The 21,997-nt window shown below is 34.7% G+C and overlaps 1 protein-coding gene across 17 annotated transcripts in view; it reads right to left on the bottom strand.

The window, feature by feature from the left end:
* Positions 1–21,997, bottom strand: part of LOC139978086 (uncharacterized) — a 58,148-nt gene that overhangs the window by 23,607 nt on the left and 12,544 nt on the right. For 10 of the 17 annotated variants that reach the window (XM_071988046.1, XM_071988047.1, XM_071988052.1 and 7 more), the window contains 18 exons: positions 21,093–21,344; positions 17,763–18,011; positions 16,809–17,057; positions 16,385–16,633; positions 15,742–15,993; positions 14,331–14,579; positions 13,377–13,625; positions 12,953–13,201; positions 12,309–12,560; positions 10,898–11,146; positions 9,944–10,192; positions 9,517–9,765; positions 8,876–9,127; positions 5,441–5,692; positions 3,079–3,327; positions 2,652–2,900; positions 2,011–2,262; positions 601–849 (listed from right to left, as the gene is read on the bottom strand). In XM_071988046.1, coding sequence (XP_071844147.1) covers positions 601–849; positions 2,011–2,262; positions 2,652–2,900; positions 3,079–3,327; positions 5,441–5,692; positions 8,876–9,127; positions 9,517–9,765; positions 9,944–10,192; positions 10,898–11,146; positions 12,309–12,560; positions 12,953–13,201; positions 13,377–13,625; positions 14,331–14,579; positions 15,742–15,993; positions 16,385–16,633; positions 16,809–17,057; positions 17,763–18,011; positions 21,093–21,344 — 4,500 coding nt within the window. The remainder of the gene's footprint in view (positions 1–600; positions 850–2,010; positions 2,263–2,651; positions 2,901–3,078; positions 3,328–5,440; positions 5,693–8,875; positions 9,128–9,516; positions 9,766–9,943; positions 10,193–10,897; positions 11,147–12,308; positions 12,561–12,952; positions 13,202–13,376; positions 13,626–14,330; positions 14,580–15,741; positions 15,994–16,384; positions 16,634–16,808; positions 17,058–17,762; positions 18,012–21,092; positions 21,345–21,997) is intronic. The other 7 variants (XM_071988048.1, XM_071988108.1, XM_071988053.1 and 4 more) reach the window with 6 other exon arrangements.

Genomic DNA, 21,997 nt, shown 5'->3' with positions numbered 1-21,997 from the left:
CCAGGTCCTGAAGTAAGAAACAGTCACAAATTATGATTGTATTACTGAGATATTGAGCAAATCATGTCAAAGTGCTGAAATTATGATTCTCAGCAATTATCTGTTTTCATAGCAAACCTAGATTTCATAGCATACCAATGCTAAACATCAATATTTTCTAGGTGTATCCCAATAAATTCTGGCAGAAAGAAGTGTTTTGATCACCCCAAATGCTCAGAATATAGTTCATCTGGTGAAACTATACAGAAATGTAAAAGGATTATGAACTGCTTCAAAATAAAACACAATGGTATTTAAAAGAAAGATGTATCAGCTTACTCATATCCATTGTCACAACTTTGAGCTATGCATAGAATTAATTGATATTTGCAGTTGCTAACTGATATGTACAGTTTGTACTGCCATGACTTATAGTCAACTATCAATGAAAACAGCTCTCACACTACTACTTTACTGTTGATCAAATAGTTGAATGTAGTCAACACTTTTCTGTCTATTATAATTACAGTCATCAAACTTTACTAACCACAAATTGAAATGAATACACATGTGTTACACTTTGTAATATTATTACTGACAAACAAGCACAGGTTAAGTTACCCTCCACTACTATGATATCAAAAACACAATCAGCTGTGTTCCCACTTGGATCTGCAATGATGTAAGTCACTGTTGTTGTTCCTGTCTGAAAGAACTGTCCGGGTCTTCGTGTAGCTGACAGAACTGATGCTGTTCCTGAATTGTCTGTAGCTGTTGGCTCTGTAAAGTCTACCGCAACACCAAAGCTATTAAGCGGTATCTCTCGTGTAATATCATTGATGCAGCTGACCACAGGTGGTATATTGTCCACTGAGGATGGAAAAACAGTTTAACTACCAAGAAAGCTGAAATAAATTCTGTACACTATCATAAAAAGTAGCTACATTAAGAATATTTGGTGACTTATATTTAATAATCAGCAACACATTCAGTTTAACAGATACCTGTGAGAGATTTGGAGAACAGCCATACAGCATGATACAGTAGGATAAACATTTTATAAACATTATCAAGCAAAGCTCATGAACCATATAGCAGTTATTGATTTGTAGCTGACTCTTTTGGTCTGAGCAGGAGCTTCTATTAAAATCAGTCTTTAGAAATTGATGATATGATACATTTATCACAACCTCAACAACTAAATCAACTGAAGAGAGCACACATTCATCAGTACTAGTTGTAGCTGTACTATGGTTTGCATCACAAACAATTAAGGAATTCTTTTTCTAGATAACAATAATAATAAAAAAAAAGGTTTATATTGCCCACATATTTACACTGCAGAGCACTCAAAGCACAAAGAAATTGTAACCAATATATAGACACCCAGACAGACATACACGCACACACACACAAAGAAACACTATCAAAGAAATTAAGAAATGTCATCAAAAGCCTAAGCCACTAAATAAGTAATCTGTTTCTTCATAAAAGTACTGATACCTATGGCCAACTTGATTTCAAGAGGTGATTTATTCTACATAAATGGAACTGCAATGACAAAAGATATTTCCCTCCACACTTCATATCTCAATAATGCCCATGTTATTAATATTCTAAAAGTTACAGAAGAATATATGTTGTAATTAACAGTGTTATATGCTCCATAGTTATCTTTCAGGAAGTTTACACGATAGGGCATCTGTATTTCTAAAAGTTACAGAAGAATATATGTTGTAATCAACAGTGTTATATGCTCCATAGTTATCTTTCAGGAAGTATACACGATAGGGCATCTGTATTTATATAACTTAATGCATAAAATATTCATCTTTGGCACTTTTGATCAAGTAACCATTATTCTTAAATCTCCTTGAATGCTGACCTTCAGTAGACAGGTTGTTCAATGTCACATGTCTATCCTTGCTTGAAACCATAGCATAAATTCAGTTCAAAGTTAGTAGGACAAACTGGATAAAGGTGACAGTTGTATTCATTACATAGAGCAAAGACAACAAAGCTATGACATACCTTCAGTAATGATGATGTTAAATGAACATTCGGCTGTATTTCCTGATGGATCTATAAACACATATGTTACTTGTGTGGTTCCACTCTGGAAGAATTGTCCAGGAGTATGAGTCCTTGATTGGACATTTGCAGTCCCAGAGTTATCAGTAGCAGTAGGTTCACGGAATTGGACCGCGGTGCCAAATCCATTAAGAGGTATGGTCCCTGATACATCTAGTCCTACACAAGCTATCACTGGTGGTACTTCGTCAACTGAAGATTAAAAAGTTGAAATGTTTAATCAAATTGGCAACTCAACATTGAAACTACATTTGTTAAGAGCATATATTTACACAGAGCGCTATTTATTACATCAAGAATTTGCTGCAAATTGACTTTGAAAGAGCAAGGAAATTGTCAACTTAATTACAGTTTAAACTAAACATACAATATATATAAACCTTCACATCAACTTAGATTTGGCTGATCGAGAAATTACAAAGTTTGCATGCTGTAAAACTACTTCAGACAAACTCTTATGATGTTTTGTTCAAAATCCTTTCCATCTACTATATCGATCAGCAACACAATCATTGAGTGTGATTTGTATTGCGGAGCAATAAGGCTTAGCTTTGAACTTAATTGTATATAAAAAGACTTACTTTCAGTGACATTGACCCTGAATGTGCATTCAGCTGTGTTTCCAGCAGGATCAACAAAGATATAAGTTACTTGTGTTACTCCTGAACTAAAGAAGGTTCCTGGACCGTGGGTTCTTTGCTGAAGTGAAACAACTCCAGAGTCATCAGTTGCTGTTGGCTCAGTAAAGAAGACAAGTCTTCCTCCTGTTCCTAATGGTGTAGTGTCAGCCACATCTGGAATACAGCTCACAACTGGGGGGACGTTGTCCTCTAAAATATGGAAAGACAAAATATTCTTTTGGAGACTGATGATGTCTTGTTTAGAGTTCAAGTTGAGTTATCAGTGTAATGTTACTCACATCACAGTGATCTTGCCGCCATTTATCATATAGGTGTTTTCTCTGCCAACAGCTTTAAATCTTTAGCAATTACACGATTGTACACATACCTGTAGTCACTGTGACAGTAAAAATGCAAAAAGCATTATTTCCACTTGGGTCAACAAAGATGTATGTCACTTGTGTTGTTCCTTGGCTGAAAAAGTCTCCAGGTGCATGACTTCTAGACTGAAGAGAAACAACTCCTGAGTTATCAGCAGCTGTTGGCTCTGTCCAAAACACAGTGATACCAGTGCTGTCAATTGTCACTATTCTTGTGATGTCTTGAATGCAGGTTACATCAGGTGGTGTATCATCAACTGAAAAAATGAAACGAAGAGTCTAAAAGCTAATGGAACTTGCTGGTAATATTAAAATTCATTTAAAATTTTCAACATTAATACTTTTTCTTTGAATGGATAATACCAGGTCCTGAAGTAAGAAACAGTCACAAATTATGATTGTATTACTGAGATATTGAGCAAATCATGTCAAAGTGCTGAAATTATGATTCTCAGCAATTATCTGTTTTCATAGCAAACCTAGATTTCATAGCATACCAATGCTAAACATCAATATTTTCTAGGTGTATCCCAATAAATTCTGGCAGAAAGAAGTGGTTTGATCACCCCAAATGCTCAGAATATAGTTCATCTGGTGAAACTATACAGAAATGTAAAAGGATTATGAACTGCTTCAAAATAAAACACAATGGTATTTAAAAGAAAGATGTATCAGCTTACTCATATCCATTGTCACAACTTTAAGCTATGCATAGAATCAATTGATATTTGCAGTTGCTAACTGATATGTACAGTTTGTACTGCCATGACTTATAGTCAACTATCAATGAAAACAGCTCTCACACTACTACTTTACTGTTGATCAAATACTTGAATGTAGTCAACACTTTTCTGTCTATTATAATTACAGTCATCAAACTTTACTAACCACAAATTGAAATGAATACACATGTGTTACACTTTGTAATATTATTACTGACAAACAAGCACAGGTTAAGTTACCCTCCACTACTATGATATCAAAAACACAATCAGCTGTGTTCCCACTTGGATCTGCAAAGATGTAAGTCACTGTTGTTGTTCCTGTCTGAAAGAACTGTCCGGGTCTTCGTGTAGCTGACAGAACTGATGCTGTTCCTGAATTGTCTGTAGCTGGTGGCTCTGAAAAGTCTACCGCAACACCATTGCTATTAAGCGGTATCTCTCGTGTAATATCATTGATGCAGCTGACCACAGGTGGTATATTGTCCACTGAGGATGGAAAAACAGTTTAACTACCAAGAAAGCTGAAATAAATTCTGTACACTATCATAAAAAGTAGCTACATTAAGAATATTTGGTGACTTATATTTAATAATCAGCAACACATTCAGTTAAACAGATACCTGTGAGAGATTTGGAGAACAGCCATACAGCATGATACAGTAGGATAAACATTTTATAAACATTATCAAGCAAAGCTCATGAACCATATAGCAGTTACTGATTTGTAGCTGACTCTTTTGGTCTGAGCAGGAGCTTCTATTAAAATCAGTCTTTAGAAATTGATGATATGATACATTTATCACAACCTCAACAACTAAATCAACTGAAGATAGCACACATTCATCAGTACTAGTTGTAGCTGTACTATGGTTTGCATCACAAACAATTAAGGAATTCTTTTTCTAGATAACAATAATAATAAAAAAAAAGGTTTATATTGCCCACATATTTACACTGCAGAGCACTCAAAGCACAAAGAAATTGTAACCAATATATAGACACCCAGACAGACATACACGCACACACACAAAGAAACACTATCAAAGAAATTAAGAAATGTCATCAAAAGCCTAAGCCACTAAATAAGTAATCTGTTTCTTCATAAAAGTACTGATACCTATGGCCAACTTGATTTCAAGAGGTGATTTATTCTACATAAATGGAACTGTAATGACAAAAGATATTTCCCTCCACACTGCATATCTCAATAATGCCCATGTTATTAATATTCTAAAAGTTACAGAAGAATATATGTTGTTATTAACAGTGTTATATGCTTCATAGTTATCTTTCAGGAAGTTTACACGATAGGGCATCTGTATTTCTAAAAGTTACAGAAGAATATATGTTGTAATCAACAGTGTTATATGCTCCATAGTTATCTTTCAGGAAGTATACACGATAGGGCATCTGTATTTATATAACTTAATGCATAAAATATTCATCTTTGGCACTTTTGATCAAGTAACCATTATTCTTAAATCTCCTTGCATGCTGACCTTCAGTAGACAGGTTGTTAAATGTCACATGTCTATCCTTGCTTGAAACCATAGCATAGATCTAGCTCAAAGTTAGTAGGACAAACTGGATAAAGGTGACAGTTGTATTCATTACATAGAGCAAAGACGACAAAGCTATGACATACCTTCAGTAATGATGATGTTAAATGAACATTCGGCTGTATTTCCTGATGGATCTATAAACACATATGTTACTTGTGTGGTTCCACTCTGGAAGAATTGTCCAGGAGCATGAGTCCTTGATTGGACATTTGCAGTTCCAGAGTTATCAGTAGCAGTAGGTTCACGGAATTGGACCGTGGTGCCAAATCCATTAAGAGGTATGGTCCCTGATACATCTAGTCCTACACAAGCTATCACTGGTGGTACTTCGTCAACTGAAGATTAAAAAGTTGAAATGTTTAATCAAATTGGCAACTCAACATTGAAACTACATTTGTTAAGAGCATATATTCACACAGAGCGCTATTTATTACATCAAGAATTTGCTGCAAATTGACTTTGAAAGAGCAAGGAAATTGTCAACTTAATTACAGTTTAAACTAAACATACAATATATATATACACCTTCACATCAACTTAGATTTGGTTGATATAGAAATGACAAAGTTTGCATGCTGTAAAACTACTTCAGACAAACTCTTATGATGTTTTGTTCAAAATCCTTTCCATCTACTATATCGATCAGCAACACAATCATTGAGTGTGATTTGTATTGCGGAGCAATAAGGCTTAGCTATGAACTTAATTGTATATAAAAAGACTTACTTTCAGTGACATTGACCCTGAATGTGCATTCAGCTGTGTTTCCAGCAGGATCAACAAAGATATAAGTTACTTGTGTTACTCCTGAACTATAGAAGGTTCCTGGACCGTGGGTTCTTTGCTGAAGTGAAACAACTCCAGAGTCATCAGTTGCTGTTGGCTCAGTAAAGAAGACAAGTCTTCCTCCTGTTCCTAATGGTGTAGTGTCAGCCACATCTGGAATACAGCTCACAATTGGGGGGACGTTGTCCTCTAAAATATGGAAAGACAAAATATTCTTTTGGAGACTGATGATGTCTTGTTTAGAGTTCAAGTTGAGTTATCAGTGTAATGTTACTCACATCACAGTGATCTTGGTGCCATTTATCATATAGGTGTTTTCTCTGCCAACAGCTTTAAATCTTTAGCAATTACACGATTGTACACATACCTGTAGTCACTGTGACAGTAAAAATGCAAAAAGCATTATTTCCACTTGGGTCAACAAAGATGTATGTCACTTGTGTTGTTCCTTGGCTGAAAAAGTCTCCAGGTGCATGACTTCTAGACTGAAGAGAAACAACTCCTGAGTTATCAGCAGCTGTTGGCTCTGTCCAAAACACAGTGATACCAGTGCTGTCAATTGTCACTATTCTTGTGATGTCTTGAATGCAGGTTACATCAGGTGGTGTATCATCAACTGAAAAAATGAAACGAAGAGTCTAAAAGCTAATGGAACTTGCTGGTAATATTAAAATTCATTTAAAATTTTCAACATTAATACTTTTTCTTTGAATGGATAATGCCAGGTCCTGAAGTAAGAAACAGTCACAAATTATGATTGTATTACTGAGATATTGAGCAAATCATGTCAAAGTGCTGAAATTATGATTCTCAGCAATTATCTGTTTTCATAGCAAACCTAGATTTCATAGCATACCAATGCTAAACATCAATATTTTCTAGGTGTATCCCAATAAATTCTGGCAGAAAGAAGTGTTTTGATCACCCCAAATGCTCAGAATATAGTTCATCTGGTGAAACTATACAGAAATGTAAAAGGATTATGAACTGCTTCAAAATAAAACACAATGGTATTTAAAAGAAAGATGTATCAGCTTACTCATATCCATTGTCACAACTTTAAGCTATGCATAGAATCAATTGATATTTGCAGTTGCTAACTGATATGTACAGTTTGTACTGCCATGACTTATAGTCAACTATCAATGAAAACAGCTCTCACACTACTACTTTACTGTTGATCAAATACTTGAATGTAGTCAACACTTTTCTGTCTATTATAATTACAGTCATCAAACTTTACTAACCACAAATTGAAATGAATACACATGTGTTACACTTTGTAATATTATTACTGACAAACAAGCACAGGTTAAGTTACCCTCCACTACTATGATATCAAAAACACAATCAGCTGTGTTCCCACTTGGATCTGCAAAGATGTAAGTCACTGTTGTTGTTCCTGTCTGAAAGAACTGTCCGGGTCTTCGTGTAGCTGACAGAACTGATGCTGTTCCTGAATTGTCTGTAGCTGTTGGCTCTGTAAAGTCTACCGCAACACCAAAGCTATTAAGCGGTATCTCTCGTGTAATATCATTGATGCAGCTGACCACAGGTGGTATATTGTCCACTGAGGATGGAAAAACAGTTTAACTACCAAGAAAGCTGAAATAAATTCTGTACACTATCATAAAAAGTAGCTACATTAAGAATATTTGGTGACTTATATTTAATAATCAGCAACACATTCAGTTAAACAGATACCTGTGAGAGATTTGGAGAACAGCCATACAGCATGATACAGTAGGATAAACATTTTATAAACATTATCAAGCAAAGCTCATGAACCATATAGCAGTTATTGATTTGTAGCTGACTCTTTTGGTCTGAGCAGGAGCTTCTATTAAAATCAGTCTTTAGAAATTGATGATATGATACATTTATCACAACCTCAACAACTAAATCAACTGAAGATAGCACACATTCATCAGTACTAGTTGTAGCTGTACTATGGTTTGCATCACAAACAATTAAGGAATTCTTTTTCTAGATAACAATAATAATAAAAAAAAAAGGTTTATATTGCCCACATATTTACACTGCAGAGCACTCAAAGCACAAAGAAATTGTAACCAATATATAGACACCCAGACAGACATACACGCACACACACACAAAGAAACACTATCAAAGAAATTAAGAAATGTCATCAAAAGCCTAAGCCACTAAATAAGTAATCTGTTTCTTCATAAAAGTACTAATACCTATGGCCAACTTGATTTCAAGAGGTGATTTATTCTACATAAATGGAACTGTAATGACAAAAGATATTTCCCTCCACACTGCATATCTCAATAATGCCCATGTTATTAATATTCTAAAAGTTACAGAAGAATATATGTTGTAATTAACAGTGTTATATGCTCCATAGTTATCTTTCAGGAAGTTTACACGATAGGGCATCTGTATTTCTAAAAGTTACAGAAGAATATATGTTGTAATCAACAGTGTTATATGCTCCATAGTTATCTTTCAGGAAGTATACACGATAGGGCATCTGTATTTATATAACTTAATGCATAAAATATTCATCTTTGGCACTTTTGATCAAGTAACCATTATTCTTAAATCTCCTTGAATGCTGACCTTCAGTAGACAGGTTGTTCAATGTCACATGTCTATCCTTGCTTGAAACCATAGCATAAATTCAGTTCAAAGTTAGTAGGACAAACTGGATAAAGGTGACAGTTGTATTCATTACATAGAGCAAAGACAACAAAGCTATGACATACCTTCAGTAATGATGATGTTAAATGAACATTCGGCTGTATTTCCTGATGGATCTATAAACACATATGTTACTTGTGTGGTTCCACTCTGGAAGAATTGTCCAGGAGTATGAGTCCTCGATTGGACATTTGCAGTCCCAGAGTTATCAGTAGCAGTAGGTTCACGGAATTGGACCGCGGTGCCAAATCCATTAAGAGGTATGGTCCCTGATACATCTAGTCCTACACAAGCTATCACTGGTGGTACTTCGTCAACTGAAGATTAAAAAGTTGAAATGTTTAATCAAATTGGCAACTCAACATTGAAACTACATTTGTTAAGAGCATATATTTACACAGAGCGCTATTTATTACATCAAGAATTTGCTGCAAATTGACTTTGAAAGAGCAAGGAAATTGTCAACTTAATTACAGTTTAAACTAAACATACAATATATATAAACCTTCACATCAACTTAGATTTGGCTGATCGAGAAATTACAAAGTTTGCATGCTGTAAAACTACTTCAGACAAACTCTTATGATGTTTTGTTCAAAATCCTTTCCATCTACTATATCGATCAGCAACACAATCATTGAGTGTGATTTGTATTGCGGAGCAATAAGGCTTAGCTTTGAACTTAATTGTATATAAAAAGACTTACTTTCAATGACATTGACCCTGAATGTGCATTCAGCTGTGTTTCCAGCAGGATCAACAAAGATATAAGTTACTTGTGTGACTCCTGAACTAAAGAAGGTTCCTGGACCGTGGGTTCTTTGCTGAAGTGAAACAACTCCAGAGTCATCAGTTGCTGTTGGCTCAGTAAAGAAGACAAGTCTTCCTCCTGTTCCTAATGGTGTAGTGTCAGCCACATCTGGAATACAGCTCACAACTGGGGGGACATTGTCCTCTAAAATATGGAAAGACAAAATATTCTTTTGGAGACTGATGATGTCTTGTTTAGAGTTCAAGTTGAGTTATCAGTGTAATGTTACTCACATCACAGTGATCTTGCCGCCATTTATCATATAGGTGTTTTCTCTGCCAACAGCTTTAAATCTTTAGCAATTACATGATTGTACACATACCTGTAGTCACTGTGACAGTAAAAATGCAAAAAGCATTATTTCCACTTGGGTCAACAAAGATGTATGTCACTTGTGTTGTTCCTTGGCTGAAAAAGTCTCCAGGTGCATGACTTCTAGACTGAAGAGAAACAACTCCTGAGTTATCAGCAGCTGTTGGCTCTGTCCAAAACACAGTGATACCAGTGCTGTCAATTGTCACTATTCTTGTGATGTCTTGAATGCAGGTTACATCAGGTGGTGTATCATCAACTGAAAAAATGAAACGAAGAGTCTAAAAGCTAATGGAACTTGCTGGTAATATTAAAATTCATTTAAAATTTTCAACATTAATACTTTTTCTTTGAATGGATAATGCCAGGTCCTGAAGTAAGAAACAGTCACAAATTATGATTGTATTACTGAGATATTGAGCAAATCATGTCAAAGTGCTGAAATTATGATTCTCAGCAATTATCTGTTTTCATAGCAAACCTAGATTTCATAGCATACCAATGCTAAACATCAATATTTTCTAGGTGTATCCCAATAAATTCTGACAGAAAGAAGTGTTTTGATCACCCCAAAAGCTCAGAATATAGTTCATCTGGTGAAACTATACAGAAATGTAAAAGGATTATGAACTGCTTCAAAATAAAACACAATGGTATTTAAAAGAAAGATGTATCAGCTTACTCATATCAATTGTCACAACTTTAAGCTATGCATAGAATCAATTGATATTTGCAGTTGCTAACTGATATGTACAGTTTGTACTGCCATGACTTATATTCAACTATCAATGAAAACAGCTCTCACACTACTACTTTACTGTTGATCAAATACTTGAATGTAGTCAACACTTTTCTGTCTATTATAATTACAGTCATCAAACTTTACTAACCACAAATTGAAATGAATACACATGTGTTACACTTTGTAATATTATTACTGACAAACAAGCACAGGTTAAGTTACCCTCCACTACTATGATATCAAAAACACAATCAGCTGTGTTCCCACTTGGATCTGCAAAGATGTAAGTCACTGTTGTTGTTCCTGTCTGAAAGAACTGTCCGGGTCTTCGTGTAGCTGACAGAACTGATGCTGTTCCTGAATTGTCTGTAGCTGTTGGCTCTGTAAAGTCTACCGCAACACCAAAGCTATTAAGCGGTATCTCTCGTGTAATATCATTGATGCAGCTGACCACAGGTGGTATATTGTCCACTGAGGATGGAAAAACAGTTTAACTACCAAGAAAGCTGAAATAAATTCTGTACACTATCATAAAAAGTAGCTACATTAAGAATATTTGGTGACTTATATTTAATAATCAGCAACACATTCAGTTAAACAGATACCTGTGAGAGATTTGGAGAACAGCCATACAGCATGATACAGTAGGATACACATTTTATAAACATTATCAAGCAAAGCTCATGAACCATATAGCAGTTATTGATTTGTAGCTGACTCTTTTGGTCTGAGCAGGAGCTTCTATTAAAATCAGTCTTTAGAAATTGATGATATGATACATTTATCACAACCTCAACAACTAAATCAACTGAAGATAGCACACATTCATCAGTACTAGTTGTAGCTGTACTATGGTTTGCATCACAAACAATTAAGGAATTCTTTTTCTAGATAACAATAATAATAAAAAAAAAAGGTTTATATTGCCCACATATTTACACTGCAGAGCACTCAAAGCACAAAGAAATTGTAACCAATATATAGACACCCAGACAGACATACACGCACACACACACAAAGAAACACTATCAAAGAAATTAAGAAATGTCATCAAAAGCCTAAGCCACTAAATAAGTAATCTGTTTCTTCATAAAAGTACTGATACCTATGGCCAACTTGATTTCAAGAGGTGATTTATTCTACATAAATGGAACTGTAATGACAAAAGATATTTCCCTCCACACTGCATATCTCAATAATGCCCATGTTATTAATATTCTAAAAGTTACAGAAGAATATATGTTGTAATTAACAGTGTTATATGCTCCATAGTTATCTTTCAGGAAGTTTACATGATAGGGCATCTGTATTTCTAAAAGTTACAGAAGAATATATGTTGTAATCAACAGTGTTATATGCTCCATAGTTATCTTTCAGGAAGTATACACGATAGGGCATCTGTATTTATATAACTTAATGCATAAAATATTCATCTTTGGCACTTTTGATTAAGTAACCATTATTCTTAAATCTCCTTGAATGCTGACCTTCAGTAGACAGGTTGTTCAATGTCACATGTCTATCCTTGCTTGAAACCATAGCATAAATTCAGTTCAAAGTTAGTAGGACAAACTGGATAAAGGTGACAGTTGTATTCATTACATAGAGCAAAGACAACAAAGCTATGACATACCTTCAGTAATGATGATGTTAAATGAACATTCGGCTGTATTTCCTGATGGATCTATAAACACATATGTTACTTGTGTGGTTCCACTCTGGAAGAATTGTCCAGGAGTATGAGTCCTCGATTGGACATTTGCAGTCCCAGAGTTATCAGTAGCAGTAGGTTCACGGAATTGGACCGCGGTGCCAAATCCATTAAGAGGTATGGTCCCTGATACATCTAGTCCTACACAAGCTATCACTGGTGGTACTTCGTCAACTGAAGATTAAAAAGTTGAAATGTTTAATCAAATTGGCAACTCAACATTGAAACAAATACATTTGTTAAGAGCATATATTTACACAGAGCGCTATTTATTACATCAAGAATTTGCTGCAAATTGACTTTGAAAGAGCAAGGAAATTGTCAACTTAATTACAGTTTAAACTAAACATACAATATATATGAACCTTCACATCAACTTAGATTTGGCTGATCGAGAAATTACAAAGTTTGCATGCTGTAAAACTACTTCAGACAAACTCTTATGATGTTTTGTTCAAAATCCTTTCCATCTACTATATCGATCAGCAACACAATCATTGAGTGTGATTTGTATTGCGGAGCAATAAGGCTTAGCTTTGAACTTAATTGTATATAAAAAGACTTACTTTCAGTGACATTGACCCTGAATGTGCATTCAGCTGTGTTTCCAGCAGGATCAACAAAGATATAAGTTATTTGTGTGACTCCTGAAATAAAGAAGGTTCCTGGACCGTGGGTTCTTTGCTGAAGTGAAACAACTCCAGAGTCATCAGTTGCTGTTGGCTCAGTAAAGAAGACAAGTCTTCCTCCTGTTCCTAATGGTGTAGTGTCAGCCACATCTGGAATACAGCTCACAACTGGGGGGACGTTGTCCTCTAAAATATGGAAAGACAAAATATTCTTTTGGAGACTGATGATGTCTTGTTTAGAGTTCAAGTTGAGTTATCAGTGTAATGTTACTCACATCACAGTGATCTTGCCATTTATCATATAGGTGTTTTCTCTGCCAACAGCTTTAAATCTTTAGCAATTACATGATTGTACACATACCTGTAGTCACTGTGACAGTAAAAATGCAAAAAGCATTATTTCCACTTGGGTCAACAAAGATGTATGTCACTTGTGTTGTTCCTTGGCTGAAAAGGTCTCCAGGTGCATGACTTCTAGACTGAAGAGAAACAACTCCTGAGTTATCAGCAGCTGTTGGCTCTGTCCAAAACACAGTGATACCAGTGCTGTCAATTGTCACTATTCTTGTGATGTCTTGAATGCAGGTTACATCAGGTGGTGTATCATCAACTGAAAAAATGAAACGAAGAGTCTAAAAGCTAATGGAACTTGCTGGTAATATTAAAATTCATTTAAAATTTTCAACATTAATACTTTTTCTTTGAATGGATAATGCCAGGTCCTGAAGTAAGAAACAGTCACAAATTATGATTGTATTACTGAGATATTGAGCAAATCATGTCAAAGTGCTGAAATTATGATTCTCAGCAATTATCTGTTTTCATAGCAAACCTAGATTTCATAGCATACCAATGCTAAACATCAATATTTTCTAGGTGTATCCCAATAAATTCTGGCAGAAAGAAGTGTTTTGATCACCCCAAATGCTCAGAATATAGTTCATCTGGTGAAACTATACAGAAATGTAAAAGGATTATGAACTGCTTCAAAATAAAACACAATGGTATTTAAAAGAAAGATGTATCAGCTTACTCATATCCATTGTCACAACTTTAAGCTATGCATAGAATCAATTGATATTTGCAGTTGCTAACTGATATGTACAGTTTGTACTCCCATGACTTATAGTCAACTATCAATGAAAACAGCTCTCACACTACTACTTTACTGTTGATCAAATACTTGAATGTAGTCAACACTTTTCTGTCTATTATAATTACAGTCATCAAACTTTACTAACCACAAATTGAAATGAATACACATGTGTTACACTTTGTAATATTATTACTGACAAACAAGCACAGGTTAAGTTACCCTCCACTACTATGATATCAAAAACACAATCAGCTGTGTTCCCACTTGGATCTGCAAAGATGTAAGTCACTGTTGTTGTTCCTGTCTGAAAGAACTGTCCGGGTCTTCGTGTAGCTGACAGAACTGATGCTGTTCCTGAATTGTCTGTAGCTGTTGGCTCTGTAAAGTCTACCGCAACACCAAAGCTATTAAGCGGTATCTCTCGTGTAATATCATTGATGCAGCTGACCACAGGTGGTATATTGTCCACTGAGGATGGAAAAACAGTTTAACTACCAAGAAAGCTGAAATAAATTCTGTACACTATCATAAAAAGTAGCTACATTAAGAATATTTGGTGACTTATATTTAATAATCAGCAACACATTCAGTTAAACAGATACCTGTGAGAGATTTGGAGAACAGCCATACAGCATGATACAGTAGGATAAACATTTTATAAACATTATCAAGCAAAGCTCATGAACCATATAGCAGTTACTGATTTGTAGCTGACTCTTTTGGTCTGAGCAGGAGCTTCTATTAAAATCAGTCTTTAGAAATTGATGATATGATACATTTATCACAACCTCAACAACTAAATCAACTGAAGATAGCACACATTCATCAGTACTAGTTGTAGCTGTACTATGGTTTGCATCACAAACAATTAAGGAATTCTTTTTCTAGATAACAATAATAATATAAAAAAAAGGTTTATATTGCCCACATATTTACACTGCAGAGCACTCAAAGCACAAAGAAATTGTAACCAATATATAGACACCCAGACAGACATACACGCACACACACACAAAGAAACACTATCAAAGAAATTAAGAAATGTCATCAAAAGCCTAAGCCACTAAATAAGTAATCTGTTTCTTCATAAAAGTACTGATACCTATGGCCAACTTGATTTCAAGAGGTGATTTATTCTACATAAATGGAACTGTAATGACAAAAGATATTTCCCTCCACACTGCATATCTCAATAATGCCCATGTTATTAATATTCTAAAAGTTACAGAAGAATATATGTTGTAATTAACAGTGTTATATGCTCCATAGTTATCTTTCAGGAAGTTTACACGATAGGGCATCTGTATTTCTAAAAGTTACAGAAGAATATATGTTGTAATCAACAGTGTTATATGCTCCATAGTTATCTTTCAGGAAGTATACACGATAGGGCATCTGTATTTATATAACTTAATGCATAAAATATTCATCTTTGGCACTTTTGATCAAGTAACCATTATTCTTAAATCTCCTTGAATGCTGACCTTCAGTAGACAGGTTGTTAAATGTCACATGTCTATCCTTGCTTGAAACCATAGCATAGATCTAGCTCAAAGTTAGTAGGACAAACTGGAAAAAGGTGACAGTTGTATTCATTACACAGAGCAAAGACGACAAAGCTATGACATACCTTCAGTAATGATGATGTTAAATGAACATTCGGCTGTATTTCCTGATGGATCTATAAACACATATGTTACTTGTGTGGTTCCACTCTGGAAGAATTGTCCAGGAGCATGAGTCCTTGATTGGACATTTGCAGTCCCAGAGTTATCAGTAGCAGTAGGTTCACGGAATTGGACCGTGGTGCCAAATCCATTAAGAGGTATGGTCCCTGATACATCTAGTCCTACACAAGCTATCACTGGTGGTACTTCGTCAACTGAAGATTAAAAAGTTGAAATGTTTAATCAAATTGGCAACTCAACATTGAAACTACATTTGTTAAGAGCATATATTCACACAGAGCGCTATTTATTACATCAAGAATTTGCTGCAAATTGACTTTGAAAGAGCAAGGAAATTGTCAACTTAATTACAGTTTAAACTAAACATACAATATATATATACACCTTCACATCAACTTAGATTTGGTTGATATAGAAATGACAAAGTTTGCATGCTGTAAAACTACTTCAGACAAACTCTTATGATGTTTTGTTCAAAATCCTTTCCATCTACTATATCGATCAGCAACACAATCATTGAGTGTGATTTGTATTGCGGAGCAATAAGGCTTAGCTATGAACTTAATTGTATATAAAAAGACTTACTTTCAGTGACATTGACCCTGAATGTGCATTCAGCTGTGTTTCCAGCAGGATCAACAAAGATATAAGTTACTTGTGTTACTCCTGAACTATAGAAGGTTCCTGGACCGTGGGTTCTTTGCTGAAGTGAAACAACTCCAGAGTCATCAGTTGCTGTTGGCTCAGTAAAGAAGACAAGTCTTCCTCCTGTTCCTAATGGTGTAGTGTCAGCCACATCTGGAATACAGCTCACAACTGGGGGGACGTTGTCCTCTAAAATATGGAAAGACAAAATATTCTTTTGGAGACTGATGATGTCTTGTTTAGAGTTCAAGTTGAGTTATCAGTGTAATGTTACTCACATCACAGTGATCTTGCCATTTATCATATAGGTGTTTTCTCTGCCAACAGCTTTAAATCTTTAGCAATTACACGATTGTACACATACCTGTAGTCACTGTGACAGTAAAAATGCAAAAAGCATTATTTCCACTTGGGTCAACAAAGATGTATGTCACTTGTGTTGTTCCTTGGCTGAAAAAGTCTCCAGGTGCATGACTTCTAGACTGAAGAGAAACAACTCCTGAGTTATCAGCAGCTGTTGGCTCTGTCCAAAACACAGTGATACCAGTGCTGTCAATTGTCACTATTCTTGTGATGTCTTGAATGCAGGTTACATCAGGTGGTGTATCATCAACTGAAAAAATGAAACGAAGAGTCTAAAAGCTAATGGAACTTGCTGGTAATATTAAAATTCATTTAAAATTTTCAACATTAATACTTTTTCTTTGAATGGATAATGCCAGGTCCTGAAGTAAGAAACAGTCACAAATTATGATTGTATTACTGAGATATTGAGCAAATCATGTCAAAGTGCTGAAATTATGATTCTCAGCAATTATCTGTTTTCATAGCAAACCTAGATTTCATAGCATACCAATGCTAAACATCAATATTTTCTAGGTGTATCCCAATAAATTCTGGCAGAAAGAAGTGTTTTGATCACCCCAAATGCTCAGAATATAGTTCATCTGGTGAAACTATACAGAAATGTAAAAGGATTATGAACTGCTTCAAAATAAAACACAATGGTATTTAAAAGAAAGATGTATCAGCTTACTCATATCCATTGTCACAACTTTAAGCTATGCATAGAATCAATTGATATTTGCAGTTGCTAACTGATATGTACAGTTTGTACTGCCATGACTTATAGTCAACTATCAATGAAAACAGCTCTCACACTACTACTTTACTGTTGATCAAATACTTGAATGTAGTCAACACTTTTCTGTCTATTATAATTACAGTCATCAAACTTTACTAACCACAAATTGAAATGAATACACATGTGTTACACTTTGTAATATTATTACTGACAAACAAGCACAGGTTAAGTTACCCTCCACTACTATGATATCAAAAACACAATCAGCTGTGTTCCCACTTGGATCTGCAAAGATGTAAGTCACTGTTGTTGTTCCTGTCTGAAAGAACTGTCCGGGTCTTCGTGTAGCTGACAGAACTGATGCTGTTCCTGAATTGTCTGTAGCTGTTGGCTCTGTAAAGTCTACCGCAACACCAAAGCTATTAAGCGGTATCTCTCGTGTAATATCATTGATGCAGCTGACCACAGGTGGTATATTGTCCACTGAGGATGGAAAAACAGTTTAACTACCAAGAAAGCTGAAATAAATTCTGTACACTATCATAAAAAGTAGCTACATTAAGAATATTTGGTGACTTATATTTAATAATCAGCAACACATTCAGTTAAACAGATACCTCCCTTACCCAACACGAATAACTATTAAGTATTCGCTAAGTATTCGCTAAGTATTCGAATAGCTATATAGTTGGTATTTCAAAAATTTAAGCATTCAGACTTTAGAATAACTAATTGAATACTTAAAATAACTATTCCAATAGGTATTCGAATACGTCTTTCCTTCGAATGCTTAGAGAATGCTAAATATAGCTATTCCAATAAGTATTCGAACACCTATTTCATTGAATGCCTATTCGAATACTTATTTCCTTTTGTAAGACGGTCAGCTCTTACATAAAGTTTTGTTTTGTACCATAGTTTTACTTGTTTATTAGGTGCATTGTGCACTGAACAGAGGGGCTATACATTTGTACAGTATATTTGTATGTTGTCTTGTGGATTAAAACCTCTACACTTCTACCTCTTCTAGGTTGCTAGGCAACTATCTTGTTCTTCCTGGAAATTAGCTCTCATAGGAAATGGGGTCTGTGTGTGTATATTTTAGTAACAAAGGGAGTTTTGTGAGGGGTATAAGGAGTTAGGCAGTTGGCTATAAGTATCTGAGCAAGGCAGTTGCAAAAGAAGAGAAAGATAGTTTTAATGGCTGGATAGTTTGTTTTAAACCTTAATTTACATAGTTCAAGTTACTGTAGTCCTTATCATTTTATGGAAGTTGTGATATTCAACTGACAGTCTGGGACACTATTTTATTATAAAGGATATTATTTTACAATAAAGTATATTCCGGGACACCATTTCTTATAAAGGACATTATTTTACTACAGAGGATATTGACATTATTGTACTGAAGGATACCCTGCGACACCATTGCCTATAAATTGAAGGATAATACTTTAATGGAATCGGACATTCTTAATACCATTTATTGTTTTTAACTATTTCTGATGTTGTAGAATATCTGATGTCGTGGAAGATATGATGTCATAGCATACTTGATGTCACCAGCAGGCCAACTCACCAGAACAGACTTTTAAATTAAGTGTATTTACTTTAACATTTTTGTGTGACCTCACGACTGTAAGTTATTTTATTTAATTCTTTGGCAGATCAGCTGAATATTGTTTGTTATTCATAATTATTATTCTTTTGATCCAATCCGGTTGAGTTTTCCAGTTTTGATGTATCTGCCCTGTGTTTGGTCTTCCAACCAAACCCAGAGTTCTCTGATCAAGAACAAACATTTTTTTCAGTGGCTAACACCCTTACACTTTGAACAGCGCAAAAATATTTGAAATATACCATGGAGGATTTAATAGCTGAAGCGTTTCCAAAATTTCATCAATCATATTCATAAGACCTACTGTTTTAGTATTCTGTGCTTAATACTCCATTTCAAATAGATATTTATTCCTTGTGAATGTTATTCAACTTTTAATAGCAGATTTAATCAAGAAGCTAGGACAACAAGCTGGCCAAATTCCTAACTCTCCTTACTTGGAACTAATTAGCATACAAGTATTCAATAAGTATTCAAGTAAGTATTCAGAAACCTGTTAAGCCTTCATAACATAACTAATTAGCATACAAGTATTCGAATACTAGCGAATAAGTATTCGAATACTAGCGAATAAGTATTCGAATAACTATAAGTATTCGTCAGAGCTGAATTATTTAAATGAGCGAATACTTATATGTAAATGAGCTAAGTATTCAAATAGCTATTCCAAAAGCTACTCGAATACCTATTCGAATAGCTATTCGAATAGCTATTCGAATAGCTATTCGAATACCTAACAGGTATTCGAATACTTAACTCATTTACATAATTCGGCTCTGACGAAGGCTTATAGTTATTCGTATTAGTATTCGAATACTTATTTTGTACTGTGTGTTATATGGTAGATTTTCTGAATACTAAGGAAATCTTTGAATACTTATCGAATACTTATCGAATATATTCGTGTTAGGTAAGGGCTGTGAGAGATTTGGAGAACAGCCATACAGCATGATACAGTAGGATAAACATTTTATAAACATTATCAAGCAAAGCTCATGAACCATATAGCAGTTATTGATTTGTAGCTGACTCTTTTGGTCTGAGCAGGAGCTTCTATTAAAATCAGTCTTTAGAAATTGATGATATGATACATTTATCACAACCTCAACAACTAAATCAACTGAAGATAGCACACATTCATCAGTACTAGTTGTAGCTGTACTATGGTTTGCATCACAAACAATTAAGGAATTCTTTTTCTAGATAACAATAATAATATAAAAAAAATGGTTTATATTGCCCACATATTTACACTGCAGAGCACTCAAAGCACAAAGAAATTGTAACCAATATATAGACACCCAGACAGACATACACGCACACACACACAAAGAAACACTATCAAAGAAATTAAGAAATGTCATCAAAAGCCTAAGCCACTAAATAAGTAATCTGTTTCTTCATAAAAGTACTGATACCTATGGCCAACTTGATTTCAAGAGGTGATTTATTCTACATAAATGGAACTGTAATGACAAAAGATATTTCCCTCCACACTGCATATCTCAATAATGCCCATGTTATTAATATTCTAAAAGTTACAGAAGAATATATGTTGTAATTAACAGTGTTATATGCTCCATAGTTATCTTTCAGGAAGTTTACACGATAGGGCATCTGTATTTCTAAAAGTTACAGAAGAATATATGTTGTAATCAACAGTGTTATATGCTCCATAGTTATCTTTCAGGAAGTATACACGATAGGGCATCTGTATTTATATAACTTAATGCATAAAATATTCATCTTTGGCACTTTTGATCAAGTAACCATTATTCTTAAATCTCCTTGAATGCTGACCTTCAGTAGACAGGTTGTTCAATGTCACATGTCTATCCTTGCTTGAAACCATAGCATAAATTCAGTTCAAAGTTAGTAGGACAAACTGGATAAAGGTGACAGTTGTATTCATTACATAGAGCAAAGACAACAAAGCTATGACATACCTTCAGTAATGATGATGTTAAATGAACATTCGGCTGTATTTCCTGATGGATCTATAAACACATATGTTACTTGTGTGGTTCCACTCTGGAAGAATTGTCCAGGAGCATGAGTCCTTGATTGGACATTTGCAGTTCCAGAGTTATCAGTAGCAGTAGGTTCACGGAATTGGACCGTGGTGCCAAATCCATTAAGAGGTATGGTCCCTGATACATCTAGTCCTACACAAGCTATCACTGGTGGTACTTCGTCAACTGAAGATTAAAAAGTTGAAATGTTTAATCAAATTGGCAACTCAACATTGAAACAAATACATTTGTTAAGAGCATATATTTACACAGAGCGCTATTTATTACATCAAGAATTTGCTGCAAATTGACTTTGAAAGAGCAAGGAAATTGTCAACTTAATTACAGTTTAAACTAAACATACAATATATATAAACTTTCACATCAACTTAGATTTGGCTGATCGAGAAATTACAAAGTTTGCATGCTGTAAAACTACTTCAGACAAACTCTTATGATGTTTTGTTCAAAATCCTTTCCATCTACTATATCGATCAGCAACACAATCATTGAGTGTGATTTGTATTGCGGGGCAATAAGGCTTAGCTTTGAACTTATTTGTATATAAAAAAGACTTACTTTCAGTGACAATGACCCTGAATGTATATCAGCTGTGTTTCTAGCAGAATCAACAAAGGTATAAGTTACTTGTGTTACTGAGATATGCAGTGTGGAGGGAAATAGCTTTTGTCATTACAGTTCCATTTATGTAGAATGAATCACCTCTTGAAATCAAGTTGGCCATACGTATCAGTACTTTTAAGAAGATACAGATTACTTATTTAGTGGCTAAGGCTTTAGATGACATTTCTTAATTTCTTTGATAGTGTTTCTTTGTG

Source organism: Apostichopus japonicus, chromosome 2 (assembly GCF_037975245.1).
Source record: "Apostichopus japonicus isolate 1M-3 chromosome 2, ASM3797524v1, whole genome shotgun sequence".
Taxonomy (NCBI): Eukaryota; Metazoa; Echinodermata; class Holothuroidea; order Aspidochirotida; family Stichopodidae; genus Apostichopus; species Apostichopus japonicus.
This window is presented reverse-complemented; position numbering and strand designations above follow the sequence as displayed.